General features: G+C 32.1%; 3 protein-coding genes across 3 annotated transcripts; 1 reads left to right on the top strand and 2 right to left on the bottom strand.

The window, feature by feature from the left end:
* Nucleotides 1-587: 587 nt before the first annotated feature.
* On the bottom strand, nt 588-3,004 carry LOC131632601 (uncharacterized). Its single transcript, XM_058903352.1, has one exon. It carries the CDS (start codon nt 2,614-2,616, stop codon nt 832-834), a length of 1,785 nt encoding a protein of 594 aa, XP_058759335.1. The 5' UTR covers nt 2,617-3,004; the 3' UTR covers nt 588-831.
* A 12,077-nt stretch (nt 3,005-15,081) lies between these two features.
* Nucleotides 15,082-17,916, bottom strand: LOC131603579 (FBD-associated F-box protein At5g22730-like). The gene is made up of 5 exons (XM_058875944.1): nt 17,788-17,916; nt 16,653-17,412; nt 16,421-16,558; nt 16,062-16,336; nt 15,082-15,419 (listed from the first exon to the last, which is right to left on the bottom strand). Exons 2-5 carry the CDS (start codon nt 17,379-17,381, stop codon nt 15,377-15,379), a joined length of 1,185 nt encoding a protein of 394 aa, XP_058731927.1. The 5' UTR covers nt 17,382-17,412; nt 17,788-17,916; the 3' UTR covers nt 15,082-15,376.
* A 1,233-nt stretch (nt 17,917-19,149) lies between these two features.
* LOC131603571 (uncharacterized) lies at nt 19,150-21,772 on the top strand. The gene is made up of 2 exons (XM_058875933.1): nt 19,150-19,866; nt 19,946-21,772. The coding sequence occupies exons 1-2, from the start codon at nt 19,219-19,221 to the stop codon at nt 20,297-20,299; spliced, it is 1,002 nt and encodes a 333-aa protein (XP_058731916.1). The 5' UTR covers nt 19,150-19,218; the 3' UTR covers nt 20,300-21,772.
* The last annotated feature ends 1,682 nt before the right edge of the window (nt 21,773-23,454 follow it).

Raw genomic sequence — 23,454 nt, 5'->3', positions numbered from 1 at the left:
TTCTAATAAAAATGATCATTCTAATGTGATATGTGTTAGTAATGAGTGTAATGTAATGCTCCAATATGTTCACGACCAAATTTATTTATATTTATGCATTAATATAAACAAATTGATGATATTTGGACTGTGAAAATTTTACTGGGCCTGGGAGGAATAGCTCAAATTGAGGAAAAGAGATCACAAAATTTCTAAAAACACAAAGGAGCTCTCGACTATCTCTAAGCGGGCGGACTCTTAGCGCATCCTAAACCCTAAGCCATCTAATCATCAAATTTATATTTAAATTAAAATTCTAAATAAACTTTTATATTGTACCCAATAAAAATTCATGGATATTTGTTTTTTTTAATTATGTAGTATGAAAATTTCAATTTAGTTATTTATTGTGATTTGTGAGAGAGAATGTGCTACTTAATTTAAAACTTTAGTAGTTGTTTGGCAGCATAATTAATTGTAGTTGTTCACACCACCAAAAAAGCCACAAAGCAATCCATTCAACCTACCTAAATGACCACATCATTAATGAGATGTGCTTCTGCAATTCATTGAATTAATTCTTCTATTAGTACTACTTTCCCCTTAAATAAAGAACCATATTATGAATCAAAAACAAACAAAGAATAGCTTTTGAATTATTATAGTAGTAAAATCTGTTTTGAGGAGCTAAAATCCTCTGTATTAATCTACACAACAATCTCATAATGTATACATAACTCATGCTAACAAAAACATATGAGCAACAAAGAATATTAAATCTAATTTTACAGAAAAAAGTGCAAAACTCTACCTCAATAATCATCAACTTCAGATAATCTCTTCTAACAGAAGCTATCTTGCACATAATGCATTCAGAAGAACATGAGCTAACATAAGGTCCACAAAATACTGATGACCAATTTGTCCATCTCTCCACTTCAATTTCGCTGGAGCCCTTCCGTAATGAACTCCGTCATTACATCGGTTATCAAAATGCCACGGAAACGTCATATCAAAGTTGTCAATCACACCCGATACAACGCCTGCTTGCTTCAGTTTATCTAAGAAAACAGCGTTGAAAACGTCCATTTTGTTAGGATTGAATGCTAGTGATCTCGCATATCCGCCTGTCGCGACAGTAGTCCGGTAAAAGACTCTAGGCAATGCCATTCCTCTTTGCTTCACTGTCTCCAGAACGCCTTTCCAAAAGGTTGCCGCGTAGGCTGCTCCCACCGAGAATGATCTTATATTACTGAAATGGACACCGTCGTGCAAGCCGGAGTTTATGATCACCGTGTCCGGGATTGTGTCTTCCGAGAAGTATTTCTTCAACAAATTTTGAAACCCTTCGTTTTTCAGAGAATCCACCCCTAGATAGTTTTGTGTTTCGTTCCAATGCCCGTTGAAGATACTCGTAATCCTAACAGTTTGAGACGGGTCTCTTGGGTTTGAAAAGTTCATGTCGAATCTTCTCGGGACAGAATGTACATCAGGCAATTCCAATATAAAGTTGAGCATATTCCGTATCGTGTCAACATGATTCGAATCACCCCAGAAGAAAATCCATCGATTCTTCAAACAATCCCAAGCAGACTGAGCTGAATACATCTTAAACGAGCAATGCGCCGAGTAAACCCAACCATTACTCTCCAAAACTCCCAACGAACCGTCACACCAAGGAGCTTTACAAGGAAAATCAGACGCTAGACATCGGTATCTACCATCGTCACCAACAAAGCATTCATCATTCTTCCCATGCCTCGTCCACCTTCCACACCAAACATCTCTCCCAAAATCAGCAGCCTTACAAGTCTGCAGCTCAGGTATCAAAACATCACTCTTAAAGAACCTAATTCCAATACTACGAACCATTCGATCGAAAACAAATTTCCACGGCGTGAATTTCAAACCTTCAAAATGTCTATATAACAAAAAAATAGTAAGATTATAAACCCCAACAAAATCAGGATGAACTTGCAACGAAATCGAGTAAGATCCATTACTAAAATCCTTCACCAAAGGCCTAGATTTCCACGACTCCCCCGAAAGATCAGTCTCGAAATAATCACCGCCTAAACATCGAGCCGTCCCGGAATCATCCAATGCTTGAAAAACAAACTCATGTATATCACCAGCTGATAAATCTATCAAACCCCCACCATCCAACCCAGGAACAGAAATATCAACCGTCTTAGAATCCTTACAAGGCTCACCACCCCTTTCCAACCATCTAGCTAAAAGATTTGAAGTCAAATTAACCTCTAATTCACTCGAAACCCAACTCGCATACCTTTTCACAAAATCAAAACTTTTTGGGTTTTCTTCAAGCTTTTCAGACAAAGCAACATCAACAGAATCATGGGTTTCATTGTTTAGGTTTTTATAAGGTTTTTCAGACAAAACAACATCAACAGAAACATGGGTTTCATTGGATATGTTCTGATCTAAACTAACAGAAAACAACTCATGATTAGAAACATTTGATTCAGATGAATGAGAAACATAATGTTGATGACTATACCTTAAACCTTGAAAAACATTCTTAACAGTGCATCCATCAAACCCCCAAACTATGAACAATCCAAATAGAACAAAAATAGTAAGTAACCCAACTCGCCAATGAAGAAGCACTTGCATCACAAAATTCCAAAAAAAAAAACAACCTTAAACAAAAACACAATATACTAAACTCCAAGAAATTGTTTGAAACACAATAAAGTTAGATGTTTTCTATGAAACAAACAAGAATGGTGGTGATAGTTCAGAAGAAGAGGATAGAAAAAATGGGTAAGTTGCATAGAAAAAGGAAGAAGAAGAAGAAGGTCTTTTACATTTGACTCCAAAAGAAAAAGAAAAAAAAAAAGCAACTTACCCAAAAACAAGATATGAACCTCAAAGATTTTTTGTTTATTGTTTGCTTTTGTTGTTGTGGTTGATAAGAAAGTTGTGAGAACCTCAATAGATTGTTACCATTGGTGGAGTTGCGCAAAATTCTGACAGCTTGTGATTATCTCTATTTTACGAACCAACGGTAGAAGTATAAATTAGAATAAAACATGTTTTGTTTTGTTTTATACTTATAGAATAAAAAGTTCATTAGTAAGAAAAATAAATGTAATGTGGGGTTTTTTTATATAAATTTTGAAAATGACTTTTTAATTCTTTTTTAAATGATTTTATTTCCAAATTGGTTAAAAAACATTAAATGTAAATTCTGTTTTATTTATGTTTATGGAATTATATTTTATGTTGATGTAATCATGTTGCTTTAATTCATATATCTTCAACAATTAATTTTTTTAAATGATAACTGATTAGTGTTTAAAAATATTATTATATGTAAAAGGACCAAGAATATTCATAAATAACTAGAAATGACTATGATAATTGGAAGAAAAAAATTGTTGATATGACTAATGTTCCATTTTAAAACTAGGTAATTAGAATTATGAGTATGTTGGTGACGAGGAGGTTTGAATTGGTGTTGCTGATCTCAAATATGACAACGCGGAGGTGGACCTATAACACTCTAACGTTTAAGTTAGTCTAGAATTCAAGATGAATGTAGTAAAAAGTGGAGATCGGAAAATGTATCTTAAATATCTTGTGTTATGATATTTATATCTTGGGTTAATTGGTGGGTAAACATCGGTTTAGGCCTTACATGACCTAGAATAATTGTTCCCAAGGCTTGTCGGGCATTAACGAGTCGGAGAAGTCTTTAGCAGTCATGGTCAGCCTTTGAGGTCGTTGTTCGCTTTGAGTAAAAAATGAAAATGTTTAGAGCCAATTGAAAACGTAGTGGGAGACAAACGCATTGAATGTTTTCCCACCATTGAATGCTTCAATCTTTCCTCTAAGCATGTGACCTTAAGGGCGCAGATTAGGGCTTGATTCCCCTACCTAGAGGGATTGAGTACTCTGGCTCTCTGCTACTTCTGATGAGACAGTTGACTTGTTACCTTTAGATCTTTTTTTTTTTTTTTGCTTTTGATATGGATCGTTTATTATCAACTGACTTCTTTATAAAAGGTAGGTCCCCCCAAGGCCCCTTTCTGCTTTCTCTAATATTCCATGCTCGTTTCTTCTTTTTGGGTTTGTTCACCTGCTATCTTGCTCAGGCGCTTGGAAATTCTGTTGCTTACTCCCTTCATACCCTCAGTCATCCCTGCTGACAATAGGGTATGGAGGAAGTCCGAAGGATGCTTCATTCCTTTTTATGATTGTATCTTTGATACTTGTTGCTCTCTTTAGTGTGTCACATGCAAGTATACATGTATGTATGAAAGTAGCAAGTGATAAAAATTAAGGATAACATACCCACAACAAGTGAATGTTACTTGAGTTGTTTTGTAAAAGACTATCTTTTAAAATTAAGCATGAGCATGAGTAAAAATAATATCTGAGTGTTGCAAGTTCAGTTTTATTCTTAAAAACAATCTAAATAGTGTAAAGTAAGAGTTAAAAGTTTAGCAAGAGAGTGTATGTTGAGCTATGATATATTAGTATTATTGGAGTAAATATGTGTTCATGATGTGCATTGCGGTGCCAGGAAAGGTCACAGTGATCTAAAAGTGTGTCTCTACAACATCAAAGCATGCATTATAAGGCAAGGGAACAAATATCTAAGTCACACTTATAACCCTAAAATATTCTTGTTTATATTCAAACATCCATTATAATTGTAGTTCTTTATCTTTATGTGAACTAATCAAATGAATATCTCTATCCTACTCTTTTCAACTACTTTTATTATGAAATCCACTTGTTGTTAGATCTCTTATAACAACAAGTTGTTATCTTTTTCTAAGTTGATCACTTAAAGAATCATATTTTTATAAAATTTAACACATAGTAAAACATGGCACTAAACAACACATCACTTTAACATGTAAACAACTTAAATATTGACTTCTCATTGCTCAACAACAAAAGGTTTATCTCATAATGAACTAAGTACAAGCTACAATCATGATTCTCAGACGAACATTCTTAAACAATAAATGAAAAAGAAATATAAACCTAAAAGTAACGTAAAGCCTCCTTGAGATGGATAATCAGAAAGAGATGACTTCAGACGCGCTAGAATTCAACAGCTGGTACAAGGAATTGTGAGAAGAAAAAACTTTATTTTCTCTTCAATATCCTCACACTATTTCACTTCAATGATGCACTCCTTTTTTCAATCTCCATCAAAGTCTATTTATAAGCCTTCTCTAGGGTTCCTTGTGATGTCTTGGATCATTGGCCAAAAATGAGGAAATTAAATCATGCCCACCACATGAATCAGCGCCTTCACATTATTCTTTCTACTTAGCATGCAAGGAATCTGGTACAGAGGAACAATAATGGGGGACAAGGTGTCTTGTGACAGGCTGCCACAACAGGATGTAGGCAGCATTGTCCCTCTCTTGCAGAGCGTGCAGATTAGTTGTACACTCTTTTGTCTTTTAGCGCCTCTTGGTCTTATCCATTTGATTCAAAGGATTTTTCTTCAATACAAAGGAAAGATTCTCTCCAATGCATCAAAACAACTAAAGAGAGTGTTGCAGCAAAAAATTGAGATTAACCTATTGATTAACTTAACTCGCAAAAGTAAGAGTTACCACCGAACTTTATTGTTTCCAAAGAAAAAGGAAAATATCGATAAAACCCAACAAAAGAAAAGATCTAGATAGGAGAGTTGGTTATGCAAAGGGAAGGTATTAGCACTTCTATCATCCATGGTACTCCATGGGAACCTTTTGAAAATATGCATTTTTAGGCTAAAGGGTTAAAGTTTGCAAAAGATTGATTAGATGAGAAAACTTGTTTTTATTTTTGTTTGTTCGGCACGACATCGCATCTTGTGTCTACATACGTCTTATGTGTAATAGGGAAGTCATATCATTTGTAGTTCTGCTAAAAAAGAAAATACGAAGGTTTGTTTTGTTTGATTTTAATCGGAGAGACATTTCGTCGCCTTTAAGTGAAAAACCATTTGTCATCCACAAGTATGAGGGAGTGTTTATTTGCATCATCTTGATACAGAGAGCTTTACTTGGATTTAATCAACAAGCATATCTCTCATTCAAGTGAAAAATATCAACAACTACAACCACAACTTAGGGGCTTAAGGTTTGCTTCACTGCAAAAATTGGATTAATATTCTTCCTTTTTGAAAAGACTTAATTTAAAAGAAAAGTGCACAAAGGCACGAAAAGAATGTTTGATGATATTTGTTTTTTACTGTTTTTTTAAAGAGTCTGAATATGCTAAGTGTTTTAGCATTTATTAAAAAAGTATTTGACGACTACTTGATAAAGTAAAATTTTAAGTTGTTGTGTCGAAGCCAAAATATAACTTGTATATTTTGGGATTGGATCGTTATTTTGGACTTGGGTCAATTTGTATAGTTTAAGTCTGGGCATAGTTGCTTATATAAATAAATGTTGTAACAGAATTGACATATAACAACTTCATGAGTATTTTACTTGTCACCCTCAAATTATACCTGGCACCTCCTCTCATTTTTCATTTTCCCAAAATGCTTTTACTGAAATGAATTTTTTTCGAACGAAATTTTTGGTACAATATTAAAATTTTCAGCAGTTCATTTGAAATTTCCAGTAAGTTGCAATTAGTTTTGATGATTTTAAAATTTGTGGTAAAATTCTGTAAATTTTAAAATTTCTGATAAAATCTTGAAAATTTCGAAATTTCTGTTAAAATCTTAAAAATTTCGAAATTGGTGGTAAAATCTCCCGAAAATTTTGAATTTTCCAATAAAATCTACTAAATATTTCAAGTAAAATTTCCCAGAAATATTTGGTAAAATCTATTTCCGATAAAAATCTCACTTTGTTTTTTTAAATTTTCGAAATCGCCCATAAAATTTTAAATTTTTTGGTAAAAATTTTGAAAAAGATTATTTTAGGGTTTCTTTGTAAGACCTAAAAAAGAGCTTTTAGCTTTTCAGCTCACATTAATGAAAAAGCTTTGTTTGGTTACGCTATTTTAGCTCTTAACTTTTATTTCAAAAGCTATTTGAAGTAACTTTTAAACTTGTAGCGTTTAGCTTGTGGCATTTTTTTCTTCCATTTACACCCTTATTATTTTAACAAAATATTATTAACCTTATTAATTAAAATGATCTTATATGTCATTTTGTATCTATCAACTAATGAAACAACTAATTTATTAAACATTCATGTTAGCTTATCAATTATCACTTATCCTATAAGTTACTAGATATCAACTACCAACTAGTATTACTGGATAGAACCTTAGTCTTTTCATACATTTTGAGAGGTGTCATGTATAACTGTGGAGTGACAGGTTAAATGATCCAACTTTACAAACTAATGACAATTTTCTCCTATTCTCTTTCTCTATTCTTCTCTCATCTTTGTTGAAAACCTTTTGTCCCGACACTCCATAAGATAACTGTAAGTAACTTTATATCACCATTAGTTGATGATATATCTCTATTATATCTTGTGTGTGAATAATTTTGATTAGAGTTACTATATGAATGGACACGATTTTGATTGACTAGCACAAAGAAGTTAAAGTATGCGCGTCGAATGACACTTTTTACACTCTATATTACAGGGCACCATACCGACACCGACAGACAAAATGAAATATCACCTGCGAGAATTGAAATTTGAATCTTGAATTAGCTAGCTAGGTAACGTCGGTGTGTGAATGATAAAAGACGTGGGGACAGATGGGTCGCATTTATTTATGACTTCAACTGTGGTTGATAGGAATGTGAATCACGTAACATGCAATGTCCCACACCTGCTTCCTTTTTGCTTGTTGCAATCAAAACCGACACTGGACCACGTCCGCTAATTCCAGCCAGAATAAATATAATATATACAGCCAGTGATGGAAGGCTAGTTTGCAAACATGAGTTCTGTTTAACTTTTTTTTTTTCACTTATATTTATATTTATACAAACTAGTAATATATCCGTGCGTCCGCACGTGTAAAAATTATTTAGTAGTGTAAAGTTATAATTTATATATGTTTAGCTACTTAGAATCTAATTGGGTGTGTCCCATTACACTTCATAAAGTATTTCATTCACATTTTCAATTTTAAAGATATGTGCAAATAAGTGATAACTCAACACCTAATAAATGACAAATTATCTTGAGAGTAAGAATGAATCGGTTCATAAATCATATTACAATGAAAAGATTAAAATACATATTAATATTGAAAATATTTCATCATTGAAATGGTCAATTTATGTATGTCTTTTTATTTATATCTAACTAATTATGCCTAGTGTCACTTTATCAAATACAAATTATAACATTTATACATGTTTTGTTACTTGGATCTAACTTATTGTGTCTCATAACATTAAAGACAAGTGCAAAGTTATAATGAGTAAGATGTAATATTATTTTGAGATAGATATTGTAAAAATCATAACAAAGCTAAATAATAATTTTATGCACTAATGAATATATATTGAATTGCCATTTGTGTATTTATATAGAATTGTTACTTAAAATAAAATAGGTATCGTGTTGATAGTGTCCTGTAATTAAAATAGAAATTTTGACTTTTTTTTTTGATAAGCAACTTGTATATTCAAATCAGAGTACTAGGGGTACTCGAACCCGAACATTAAACCGACCGAACCCAACAACCTACTTAAAGAAAAATTAGAGGGTATTTAGACCACTCATAAAAGTTACAATTAAGTCTATTTAATCCTATTTGACTCCACCACTAAGAAAAGGATTGCAAATTAAATGTAATCTCATCACTGTCACCAATCTCATTATTAAAAATGATTCCATTTCTTGCTCTCCATAAACACCATGTTGTTGCCAACCAGATTACTAGTTCCCTACCTTTTTCCACCTTGTTCTTCAATCTGCAAAAAAATGATAGCAAGTGTTTTTGACATGAAGCTGGTTCACCAATACCACCCTGCACATTCAGCCATAATCCAACAGATTTCCATATTTTCTTTGAAAATAAGAATTTTGTGTCTCAAATAAAGACAGTGATTAACTAAAATAAAATATTTATTTTACTGATAATTCCCCGTGAAAAAAATAAAAAATTTGACATTTAAAAATAAGAATTTTGTGTCTCAAATAAAAAAAATTGTTAATTAAAATAAAAAAAATATTTTGATGATTTAAATTCTTTTATAAAATAATTATGAATAATTTTTTAATAATCATAAAATAATTATGTTTTTGATTGAGTAAATTTTTATGTATTTCTTTTTGTTCCATTAAAAAAATTCAATTTATTAATTTATTTATAATTTAAAAAATAAAAAGAGACAAAGAAAATTGAGGGAGAAAAAATTAAAATGAAAATTATGAAGTGCGTAGAGTGTTTAATAAAGATAATGAAAGATAAAAATAGTTTAATTTGTAAAAGGAGGAAAAATATAATTTGAAATGAAAAAGTGATTTTGTATTGGCAAGTGTAACACTTTATTGATTAGAGAGTGATTATATTGATCTTTATGTAAGTACTAATTTATCATTTTTGCTTTGTAAATTTTGAAAGAGAAAAAGACATTTTTGGTAGAATGGTAGTATATTTTAATAATAACTGGATAGTAGAATAGTAGACAACTAATAAGCAGAGATAGTTTGCAAACATGAGTCCCATTTTTATTTATGGGATTGGATTCGATGACTTTATTGTTTGGTAAAAGGTGATTGAATAATTAAAATATATTATTTATTGAGCGAGAATTATTAATTTAGAGAGACATAGATAAAGGGTTAAACACCATTTTGTTTCTTGTAATTTGGGGCAAATCTAAAAAATAATCATGTAAAAAATAAACACAAATTACATCTCTGAAATACGAAGATTCATTCGTTTTGAACCTTTAGTGGATCTTGACACTTAAAATGATGATGTGTCATTGATATATTGACATTTTTAATTCAAATAATACATACGTGACTTCTTTTTAATTTTTTAATTTTAAAACTAAATTTTTAAAAAAATCACTTTTTTATTTTATTTTCACGTGGCATTTATTTTCTTTTTTGTTTATTTTAATTTTATTAATTTGTTAGATTTCAAAATACCTAATAATTCTAGGCTTAAACCCAAGACCAACCACTCCTTACTACAATGCCTTTGCCACTAAACTAAGACAGTTTACTTGTCATTGTTTCACATAATTTGTATACATTATATAACAAACTGTATATATAAAACAATTATTATTTGTAATTCTATTCTATATTTAAACTGAAATTATATAATAAAGTGAAACTTTAAAATTATTGTTTGTAATTCTATTTTTAAAATTAAAATCAATGTGTTAATTTAAAATAAATATGATTAAACTAATCTTAACATACAATATATAAATATATAAACATGAAACTAATATAAGTGAAATTATAATTTTATTCTCATAAATATATTATTTTATTTTCACAAATAAACTGAATTAATAAATATATATTATATGTAACAATTTCATGTCATTTTATTCAATTTATTTATTCAAATATATACTAATTTCAATTTATTATTATATAGTAAAAATTAATTTCAGATTATCTATTCAAATATATATAATATGTTTAAAATTAATTTCAGTTTATTACAATATATTAAAATTTAATTTTAGTTTATTATAATATATTAAAATTTAATTTCAATTTATTATAATATATAAAAAATTAATTTCAATTAATTACAATATATTTAAAATTAATTTAATTTAATTATAATAATATATCAACAATTAATTTCAATTTTTGAACTAAATATATTAAACTAAAATATTATAAACAATTAATATATTACTAACAAATAAATAACTCTAACAAATAAATAACATTAACTAATATATGTTAGTTAATTAATTTATTAAATATTATATTAATAATTTCATTAACTAATATTAAAGGTTAAAAAAAATACTCATTCAAACATACATATGGTTGAATAATACTCAAGTAAAATCAATTTGGAAAATAAATACTGCCTATGTAATATATACATTTTAAACAAATAGTCTATTGGAAAATAAATACTGCCTATGTAATATATACATTTTAAACAAATAGTCTATTGGAAGAAAAATACCAACATATCAATGACACATCATCATTTTAAGTAATACATCCACTAAGAGTATCTCCAATGGTGCAACTTACATTTGAGTTTTTTATGGGACCCACTAAGCCACATCATATTAAAAGAATTTATTTAATTTTAACTTTAATAAAAATCTTATATGAGTCCCACAACTTTACCTCATAACTTGATTTGATTGGGTACTACAATCTTTTAGTTGTTGCATTGCAATGCAACTCTATTATAACATGGCAAATTTTTTAAATATTTAATTATTAAATTAATGGTACAAGTGGAGAACTCAATAGAAAAACTATCATTGGAGATGGTCTAAGACCATTTCCAATGGTGCAACCCATTTTTGAGTTCTTTATGGATCCCACCAGTCATATCATCTCAAAATAATTTATTTAAATTTTATTTTATTGGTGTTATTCTAATGGGTCCCACAACTTTACCTCATAAATTAATTTGATTGGGTACCACAATTTTTTACTAGCAATGCAACTGTACTATGACATGACAAATTGTTTTAATATTTAATTATTATATTGATGTTTAGCTGGAGAACTCAAAGGAAAATACTATCATTGGAGATGTTCTAAAGGTTCAAAACAAGAGAATCTCAATTTTTAGGGATAAAATCTATGTTTTTTTTTACGGGTTGTTTTTGAGATTCGCCTCAAATGATATGAGACAAAATGGTGTTTAACTTAGATACAAAGTCATAGAACTCCAAAGTCACCCAAATCCAACCCCATTTTTATTCTTTTTAGAAGATGCTTTTCTCTCTCATTATTGTCTCTTTCTCTCTCTCTTCCAGTTTGCTGGAGACTGATTACTGCATGTGAGAAAGGATGAAAACACCACAAGGATAGGATCTAATTTCATGCCATACAATACATGTGGTAGACTAATGCTACAATCATGATATTAATTAATTCAAATAAATATACAATTTTCTCCTTAATGCCACCACTATGTACCATCTATTATTATGTTTACAAAAAAATAAGGCTGCAATAACAACCCAACCAATGAAAAAACACATTGAAAATATTGACTAAAAGGAAACAGCAACCAAATAAAAAAGAAAATTGATAGACGCCTGGATTAATTCCACGGGTCAAGAAGTCAATAATAGCATCGACAGCTTCTTCAACTCTGTTAGAAAGGGAGTGATTTCGATATTCAATTTCTACTTTCTCCGCACCTCTCATTGCTCTGCATAATCTGCTTGCACGTATTCAAAATGTATATACAATGACCATCATATAGTTCACTCCTCTTGCTTATTGCATATAACAAAAAGCATAGGATGCGAATAGAGTAGGTCTCATGTATCAAAAAAGAAAACACTCTTCATTGCAGGTCACGAAAACTCTTCCATCAAACACATAAAGCCACATATTCCCAACCACACCCCACTCTCCAATAAAGGAAACCTTGCATTTTCATATTTATTTAGGAAAAAAACCTTTCAAGTTAGAAATAAATAATGTCTTAAGTGCTCGTATGCAAGGTTGTTAAAATCTCGATTTAAAACTTAAACTCTATAGTTTTCACGTTTTTAGGTCAGCATTTCGTGTTAAATCGCAGGTAAAAACCTTTTTATGTAAAATCGTATTCTGGAACGATTTTAAGTAATTTAAATCTTTCTGAAATCGTGTAAAATCATGTAAAATCTTTGGATTTTACTCTTTGATTTTACTTATTTTTTTGTCAAAATTTATAAATCACGTTTTATATTTTGGCCTATAAAATTTTCTCTATGGATTTTTAATTTTATTCACATTCATATCTTGGTTATAATATTAAAGAATCTTTAACATTTGAAGATGAATTTAATCAAGTCGAATATGAATGTTTTAATGAAAATGATGTTGTAGAAGGATTGAACTTTTGATTAAGTTGAAGATGAAAAGATTTGTTTTTTTGAACATGAAAAACTTATGAAACTATTGTTTTTTTATAATCTTTTGAATTGTTACATTTTATGATTTGGTGGACAATTTATGAAGTTTGATACAAATTTGTGAATATTACACTTTATATTTTTGTTTTATAATTAAGTTAAAATTTTAAATAATTAATGCATTTAGAATATTATATATGAGGTAAACTCTATGATTTTATGTTTCGATTTTACCTAGATAAAACGAGTCAAGGTAAAAACTCGATTCTGACAACCTTGCTCGTATGGATAAATAAATTCAATAGTTAAAACTACTTGTGCACCATGCACCACATGCCTCACTTGTGCATGTTAGCAATAACCATTGCAAATGACATGCAAACCAGAAGGAAGGATACTTGGGCTTACCAACACGATTATTTGAAGGAATCAACTTACACAAGAAAATTTGGTTTGGCTAGCATATAATTCAAGTGCAGTGTAAGTGCTAGTAACACTCACTATAACACTCTTTTCAACACTCACTCTCATATTGGGCAACAATTTTGTGGATCACACTATGTTATGGAGCCTATGATTATGTGGAAATCTGTTTTTGGTATAACTATAGGAAAAGAGCCTCTGATTAAGGACTCCAATCTTCATGATAAATTCAATTGTAGATTGCATTCAAATGAGCAACTCATGGAACCTAGAGAGGAAGGCAACAGAGCTGGAATTACTACATGATGTCTCAAGCAACTGCCCCACACACTTCTTTGGATTGTGTGTCACATTTTGTGTCCCAAAAGTGGAGGTTCTCAAGGGTTGATAATTCTTAAATCCACCTGGTTTATCTCCTTATTAACAAGATCAAGATAAATGGCCATACTACTTTGTGTATGGCATGTCTAGCAAAAACACTGCATTTTGCTATCCCTCCATGATTGCAAAGATTCTCAACTTTTTTGAGATTACCGCTTCAAACTTGATGTATATCTCTCCTCTAGCAACCAACGAATTTACTCAACGGACTCTCGCCAATATGAGATATCATTGGGATCTAAAAAACGAGCTGTACTTCTATCAAGTTCCAACATCAAATAGAATAATATATGATTTTGACAATCCTGCTGAGTTCTATGGTGTCCGTGAAGATCAAGAAGATGTTCTTATGAACGAAGAAGCGAATCCTGAAGGAAATGCTGCCTGGACGAATGCAACTGAAAGACCTTGGGAGGATAATTGGGAGCAACATTGTTGGACTGCTCAAAGAGAAAATTATCAAGCTTTTGAGACAGGTTACAGAAGTTTTAATGTTGGATCTCTGATTTTGGATCAGGTTCTCATGATAACAGGTATGAATACATTTCGGAGAACAATTCTGCTATGATGGCAATGCTGAAAAACATGCAGCAGCAACAAAATCTGATATATGAAGAGGACAAAAAGTGGCGCAATGAATTTCAATCTGAGGTGTATGATCGATTCGTAAGAATTTCCTGAAATTGTTTTTGCACTTAATTGTTGTTGATTAGCTTATAATCATTTTTTATTCTAAGTTTGTTTTCATATCAACACAACACAAAGGAAAATTCTGAAAAACTCAGTTACACACAAGTGTTTGACAAATGATCAAGTTCATCATTTTTGCTATAATCATTGGAAATAGCGTTATTAAGTGATTGAATTTAGAGTGATTAAATGACCTTGACTAATTGAATTTTCCCTTATTGTTTGATCATTGGCTTTGCATATCCGACATCCAATAGCTAGGTTTGTATAGACGACTTTTGTCGATCCATACCAAAACCTTCCGCGCGCTACTGTTTTCAAAATTCGTAAAACCCAAATCAATGATGGAAGATATTAGTGTCAGTCTGTAACAAATTCAGTATCATACAAAGTTCTTAAACAATAGTCAACTACTCAATTAATCTATGTCCATTCTTTTGTTTCAAATAGGTCATGAATAAAATCATTGTTTAGCCATCAATAATGCTTTCCTAAATTCAAATAAAAAATTCCACTGTTATAACAATCAATATAGATAGAATAATTAGAATCTATATATTAAAGAAGAATCAAGCCAAAAAAAAACATAAAACTAACAATATTTTCTCACTTATGGATACTTGACAACGAATGAGCGAAGAAATATTTCAAAGACGATGGAAACAAGCTTTAGAAATCATGTTTAAATAGAAACACAGTCATGAGCAGTAACTTATTGAGCTCAAGTGGAAAAACAATAACAAAAGTTCGGCCATGGAACTCATGGTAAACACTAAACATCATGGTCTTCTTGTTTATAAATGCAGAAACTGAAAGCAAAGAAAATTCAATCATGAGTAAAACCAACTAATTCCAACTGTAAAACAGTACTCTAATCTCCCACCGAGAAGCTAATCCCATGGCCATATCTCATCATGCGGCGCGGAGTTCCGTCGTTCTTTTGATGATAGAACTCCTGTATCAAATTATTGTTTCAAAAGAACATAAAATGCCAGGAATAGACCATGCAACTCGGAGATTGTAGAAGTTTTCAATTTTAGTTGTAGCAGAAAACACATGCAAGAATATCATAGGTCAATCATGGTAGAAAATCCTGATATAAGTGTATTTAGGAAAATCTAAAAAATAACATAACCAAAATTTACCGAAGAAAGAACTTTTTTGATCAAGACAGAGCTAAGAAAGTGTTAGAAATTAGTTCAACTATCAGTTTAATCTTTGTCCATGCTCCTGTTTAACATGTGCACGGAGACAAGGTTCACAATTCAATTCACCTCAAAAAACCAAATGATGAAAATTGTTTGAGAAATCAAAATCTTCTCATAAGCACCGCCTAATTTATGCTTAGTATTCTTTAAAATATAGCTCCAATTCCTTTGAAAAGTAAATTACTCAATTAATCTATGTCCATGATTTTTGTCAAATAGGTCATGAATCAATTAACCGGAAAATGGATAACATAGATTTGTTGAATTCATAATAAAGTTAAAAAGCAGCTCTACAAATTTAACAATTTTTCCAAAACCTTTAGGAACAAAGTTCATAATTCAAACATAACAATTGAAGAGTAAAAGTTAAAAGAAGAAATTCTACTTACAAAGTCGGTTGGCGTTTAATAATAACTTCACACATAGGAGAGGCCTTTGGACATAAGTATAACCCTCCGTCTATTTGGAGGTCTTCTCTGCAATGAATCGTCATAGTTTTCAAAACTCTTGCATTCTTCAAAATGTATGTTGCGAGTAGATACTCACATTTTTGGTCTGAAAAGTACCAAAGAATGCAAGTTTTAAGTTGTGATGAAAGACATTGTGGAACAAATATTGGATCCACCCAATTCCCCGGGTCATGTTGTATCTCAGTGATGGTCTCCTGTAGATATAGATAAAATAAAATAAATCACAAAAGTCATGCTAAGAAATGATAAATCAGATATGATCTCTAAACATAACAAACCTGACAAAGTTCAACATTTTGAAGGCTAGGACACTGTTTAAGCACTTGAAACAGCAAATTCCAGTTACATTTTATAGAGGAAAGTTTCAAGTTGGTCAAATTATGAAAGGTGGGAATCTCATCATAACCCCGACACACCTACGCAAATAAAAAGCAAAGGTACATGGTAAGAATTAAGGTCAAAATTCCAAAAGCAAAGATACAAGCATTATGTTCATAGTAAATTTCAAACCTCATTTATTTCTAGGATCAAATGCTTAGCATTAAGAAGGGCTTTCAAAGGAAAGTGACAAAAAGTGTTATGCAAATCTGCTTTGATCAACTTGTGTAGGGTTAGACTTTCACGCACTTGATAGGTAGGAAGCTCTTGAGAGAAAAACCCTAAATAGCATGCACGTAAATACTCAAGATTGGGACATCCAGCCAGAAGCAATAAGAAATCTTGAACATTTAAGAAGATAATCTCATCCATACGAAGGGTTTTGAGGGAGGGAAGGCTAATGGAAGAGAAATCCTTCAAAGCAAACCCAAAGAAGTCAAGAACAACAAGGGTCCGGCAGGTTAGAATGCTAATGGGCAATTTGAGACTATAATCATTTGAAATATCAATGCATAGTTTAATGCACTCAACTCCGCGTTCTACGACAGCATTGATCCATTTGATGACATTGGAAAAGCCAAGATAGCCAACATCAGGATCATTATACCAAATGTCGAGTTTGCAACTCTGGATAGAATTAGCTGAGAGCAAAAACGAATAGGCAAGCTCGTTCATGCGAAAACTAGTTTCTTGATTATCCACATTGATATCATAAAAATTGAACGCGGGAACTGAGCGCCAGAGATCTATCCACCTCTTAGAGAGGACACTTGAAGCAATCACCTCTTTAGTGGGGAGAAAGGTGAGTATGTGGCGTAGAACTTTGTCGGGTAAATTATTGATCCTAGCTTCATGATCCATAGTTGTAGGGTAAGAAAAAAACTAGAATTTTCTGCATATAACATTGTTTCACATAAGAAATTACACCAAATTGTTTCAAATAAAAGCAGATTAAGAGATAACAAATATACAAAACATATCAACTCATATTATTGTAAAAAATACACAATCACAAGGTTTAATAAACAGTCGCGATCGCGTCATGGTTGCGTAAAGGTTTTTGCGATTTTGATCCGTACAGATGTATTGTGGTCGTCGCGGTGTGAATTGACGATAATTTGTTATTCAATATAGAAAACGGTAATAACTGTAAAACGGTTTTCCGTATTAGCAGTCGCGTACAGTTTTTAAAACCATGCACAATCGAACGTTTGAAAAATGCACGTGAGGAAGAATTGAAAAGTGATTAAGAAAAAATTATACTCACAGTATTTAGTCTCTATCAACGAGCGCCCAATTCCTCTTCTGCTTTTTGTTTTTGGCCAAAATTAGGGGAAGAACACCAAGTATAAATAGTGATACCTTCTGCAGTTTGTTCTTGGTTAAGAAGTATAAAGAGTGATAACCAGATTTTAGAAAGCCCAATCCACCCATAATATAATCTATATTTTATATTTAATATTAATTTTAAATAAAAATTAGGGTTTAATATACTTCACCCCCTGTCAATATAGCGAGATTCGGTTTGCCCTCCTTAAATGTTTTTTTTACCAAACGCCCCTTATAAAACTCAAAACATGGATTTACCACTCCTTGTTACCACACTTGCTGACTGGTCAATGTAGCATTGGACACGGTGGCACTATGTTATGGCTGAGTTGGAAAGTTTGAAATGAAATGCGTGGGTATGTTATGTTTACCCCCCCCCCCCCCCCCAAAAAACATACATTTCCAGATTAGGGTTTTGGTCAAATTTGAAAACGAGAAGTAGAAGACGGACGAGCGATGGCTGAAAACGGCGGCGAAACGGTGTAATCGGCTGAGGTAAGTGCCCATTTCTTGTTCTTCACCGGTACTGCGTGTTTTATTTTGTCTTATATTACGTTTTGTTTGCAGTTGAATGTCAGGTTTGATTGTTTGTTTCACCATGGAGGAGAATTCATGAAACCTCGCGACGGTGAGATGATTTACAGAGGCGGGGTTACGACGCTTATTACAGGAGTACACATTGAAACCTGGACTCAGAGTCACATTCAAAATGTGGTAAGTGGGTGGGGTTATGGAGTTGGGTCGTTTAGGTTATGGACGAAAATTCCTGAAATAGATCCTAACTTTTTCGAGATTAAGAGTGATTCTGATGCTTATGATTTAGCTGCGTTTGCCTGTTCGATGAGAGTAGATGGAAAATTATTTGTTGAACACGATGCATCTAAACACAGTAGGAAACCTAGGTGTGTGAATGAAAGTGTAGAGTTAGAGGTAAGTGATGAAGAGATCGTAGAAGGGATGAATGACAGTGAGGATGAGAGGGCCACAGCTCTTGATGATGGTTTTGGAGTGGTTGATGTTACTTTACCAGTTAGTGAGGGGCCTCTTTTAGCTGGTTTGTTGACTTATCCTAGTAAGAGTAAAGGTGAGAGTGAAAAATAAAGGTGAGGATGATGAATATATTAGTGAGGATTTACTAAGTTCTGATCCTGATGCCTCAGAGGGAGAAAAAGAGCCTAGGTTTGATAAGTTTAAGAAGGAGGAGCTTAATAAGGATTTCAAATTTAAATGGGGTATGGAGTTCAATACCTTAGATGATTTTAGAGAGGCCATCCGTGAGTGGACAGTATTAAAAGGGAGGGAAATTACCTTTGTAAAAAATGAGAGTTATAGAGTGAGGGTTGAGTGCAAGGCCAAATGTGGTTTTTTAATGCTTTGCTCTAAGGTGGGCCATAAGCACAGTTATGCCATAAAGACTATAAAAGATACCCACGCATGTGCTAGGGTTTTGGATAACAAAAGTGCAAGTTCTAAGTGGGTGGCTAAGGCTGTGGTCAAAAAGATGAGAACATCTGACAAGGTAAGGACATGTGACATAATCCAAGACATGAGGCAAAATTATTCTGTTGGGATCACTGTGTGTAGGGCATGGAAAGCAAAGTTGATTGCCAAAAAAATCATTGAAGGAGATGCAGACAAGGAGTATGCAAATCTGTGGAGGTATGCAGTTGAGTTGCATATGGTCAATCCTGGAAACATTGTGAAGATAAACATAGAGAGGCCTTTACCTACCATCCAACCAAGGTTTGGATCTTTTTATTTCTGTTTTGATGGATGTAAAAAAGGTTTTACAAATGGTTGTAGACACTTCATTGGGGTAGATGGATGTCATTTGAAAACAAAGTATGGAGGTCAACTGTTGATTGTTGTTGGAAGAGATCCAAATGATCAATACTTCCCTTTGGCCTTTGGAGTGGTGGAAACAGAAACCAAGGAATCATGGAGGTGGTTTATACAACTGTTAATGGAAGACATTGGGCAGGACAAAAGAATTGTGTTCATCTCAGATCAACAAAAGGTAGAGTTTATTTATCCATCATTCTATGTCATTCTATTTCAATCCTTGTTTCTAATGATTGTTTCTTCATTTGTTTCAGGGACTGGTTGCAGTTTTTGAAGAGTTGTTTGAAAGAATTGAACATAGATTATGCTTGAGGCACTTATATGCGAATTTTAAGAAGAAGTTTGGTGGAGGAGCATTGATAAGAGACTTGATGATGGGAGCAGCCAAGGCAACCTACCAACAAGCATGGACATTAAAGATGAATGAGTTGAAGGCTGTAGATCCAAAGGATTGGGCATGGCTTATGGCAGTTCCTACAAAGTCTTGGTGTAAGCATGCATTTTCATTCTATCCTAAGTGTGATGTACTTATGAATAACATAGCTGAGTCATTCAATGTCACTATTTTGAATGCTAGAGATAAACCTATATTGACCATGTGCGAATAGATTAGAAAATATCTGATGAGTAGGTGTAGTAATTCTACTTTGAAACTAGACAAGTGGCCACACAAAGTGATGCCTATTCCCAGGAAAAGATTAGACAATGAGGTAGCTATGAGTGGACATTGGTTGCCAACCTGGGCTATGGAGGAGAAATTTCAGGTCACTAATTCTTATAACAGGCAAGAGTTCATAGTTGACATTGCTAAAAAGAATTGCACATGTAATTTTTGAGATCTAGTAGGTATTCCATGTAGACATGCTGTTGCTGCATTAGGGTTTAGACAGCAGAACCCAGAGGATTTTGTTCATGAGTATTACACTAGAGACAGGTATGCCATGTGTTATGGATTTGCTATTAGTCCAATTAATGGCACCGACATGTGGCCTGAGGTTGAAAGTGAAGAACTATTACCTCCTAATTACAAAAAGGGACCTGGAAGGCCTATGAAGCTAAGGATAAGGGAAAGTGGAGAAGAAGGAGCTAGAAGAAGGTTACCTGGTGTATCTTATAGATGCACCAGGTGTGACAAGGTGGGACACAATGTGAAGACATGCATAAAACATAACTCATTTTATTGACATAAAATCAACAAGGTTTTACATCCAAATGCCACCAAAATACACAATGTCAAACAAGGAGATGTTAACCTAAGTAATACAATATGCCAATAAGCAAAAAACGGATAATCAATGTTGTCTTCTTCAGCCTCATATTAACACTTGTCTGACTTGCAATCTTCTTCTTCAACTTCTCAATTTTGTTTGTTGCTGTCTCTAACTTCACTGCTAGTATATCACAACTTTTACATTCTGGTAGTTTCATCATATGCCCATTGATATGGTCTCTGATTTCATCATCCCACACGAACAATTCACAGCTATTTACAGACTATAAAACACAATGAAGAATTGTTTAATAATAAACAAATTTCCAGATAACATGAAATAGAACTTTCAACATGATATTGAACAATTTTCCAGATAACAAAGAAGCATACTTACCCCAGCATTGCGGCATTTCCAGAACTTTCTATTGCGATTTTGAACCGTGTTGGCCACCCACATCTTCATTGGTTTGTCACAACCACATCTGGGTAAATCTGGATTTTGAAACGAATTTACACTGCTACCATACGAGTTGCTTTCGGCCATGAGTGACGAAGATGAATCTGGGTGTGACGAAGATGGAGGAAAGACGATGATGGAGCAAGGTGTGACGAAGATGGATGATGGACGCGGAGAAAGAGAGGGACGATGATGGAGGAAGGACGATGAATGATTCACGGTGGAGAAAGAGGGAAAGATGAACCCTAATTTTATGAGGGTGGATCCCAGTCAGCGCCACCGTGTCCAATGCTACATTGACCAGTCAGTAAGTGTGGTAACAAGGAGTGGTAAATCCATGTTTTGGGTTTTATAAGAGGCGTTTGGTAAAAAAAACATTCAATGGGGAAAACCGAATCTCGCTATATTGGCAAGGGGGTGAAGTATATTAAACCCTAAAAAATATATAAAAAGTTATTAGTAATAAGTTATGTGAAAGTTAATAGTAGTGGTTTTAATGGAAATTATTAAGTTACACCTTAAACTAAGGATAAAATTAATAAGAAAATAGACTACACTAAAATAAAATATTACTTTTTATATTGTTATAGATTATAAATTTGCTATTAATTTAAAATTTCATAATATTTAATATATTTATACAGAAAAGATGATTCAGTAATATTCACGCACAAATTATATATGTATATAAATTATATAATAAGTTTTTTTCTATAATCATAAAAATTTCACAAAGTTTTATGAATAAAAATGGATAAAACAATTTTTTTCATATTAATTTGTGATGTATTTATATCATCATAAAGAAAAAGATATTTAATTATAATTTATGTACTCCTATTTAAGAGTGGGAATAGGTAGGCCAACTAATAGGAGCCTACGGCCTAGCTTACATATGCTCAAGCGAAATTAGACTCTTTTTTCTTTTAAATAGAAAAGATCTAGACTGTTTTATAAGGCTATTTAGTTAAAAAGAATAGGCCTCATGCCAAAAAAAACCTTTTAAGACTATCAGACCGGCCTATTTAAATAAATATGAATAATTTTATTATTATAATTATATTGTACTTCGTACTTTGAATTAAAATACAAAAATAAAACTAGGTTATATTGAAGAACTTATTTGAATACACTCAAAACACTTTATGAACTATGTCATAAATTGCTTTAATAGGTTTTCATAAGCAAATAGTCTCACAAAACTTGTACTACTAAATAAGCTCAGATAAGTCAATGCATACAAACTTTAGCATAATTGATCTTTTATTTTTTAGTCTATATAAACATTAATTGAATCGTTTATTTGCATATGTTCAAATTAATTAGACTTTTAAGTACAGGCCAAAAAATAAGCCTATAATAGGTCATAGGTCGTAGGCCAGACTTAGACTTTGATATTTTTAGTAGGTCAGTCTCAAACTTGACAAAACCTAGTTCGACCCAGTCTATTTTCACTCATACTCCTATTTGCTTCATTTATAAAATTAGTCATCTAATTTAAATTCAAACAATTTTATACACTCTTAAATCTTTGTATTTAAAATTAGTTACGAGTTTTTTTTACTGTTGTATCACTTGAGAAAAGTGACAAATAATTATAATTACAATGAAAAGATAGAAAAATATGGAAAATGCTTATTAGTAGGGGTGGAAATAGGCTAGGCTTTAGAAGGCCGGAGTCTAACCTACGAAAAACTTAGAAGGCCTAAGTCTGACCTATGGCCTATCATAGGCTCAGTTTTTTTGCTTGGCCTGACCTTTTTAAAAGTCTGGTCTGGACTGAAAGCCTATTTAAAAGCTTGTATCTCATTAAAATTTTCAATTAATCCATTTTACTTAAGAAGCCTTATAGGTCGGTATATATATATATATATATATATATATATATATATAAGTCGACCTATTTACTCTTTTTTCTAATATATATGCATACATGAGCCAATCTATTTAGCATATCTCTAATATATATCAAAATATAGGCCGACCTATAAGGCTTCATAGGCTTTTTTAATAGCATAAGTCTGACCTATTTAATAAAATTGGCTTTTAAAAAAAGCCTAAGCCCGCCCTCTTTATTAAATAGGTCTGGCTTG

Source organism: Vicia villosa, linkage group LG1 (assembly GCF_029867415.1).
Source record: "Vicia villosa cultivar HV-30 ecotype Madison, WI linkage group LG1, Vvil1.0, whole genome shotgun sequence".
NCBI classification, from domain to species: domain Eukaryota; kingdom Viridiplantae; phylum Streptophyta; class Magnoliopsida; order Fabales; family Fabaceae; genus Vicia; species Vicia villosa.
The sequence above is the reverse complement of the archived record's forward strand: the minus strand, read 5'-3'. Positions and strand labels throughout refer to the sequence as shown.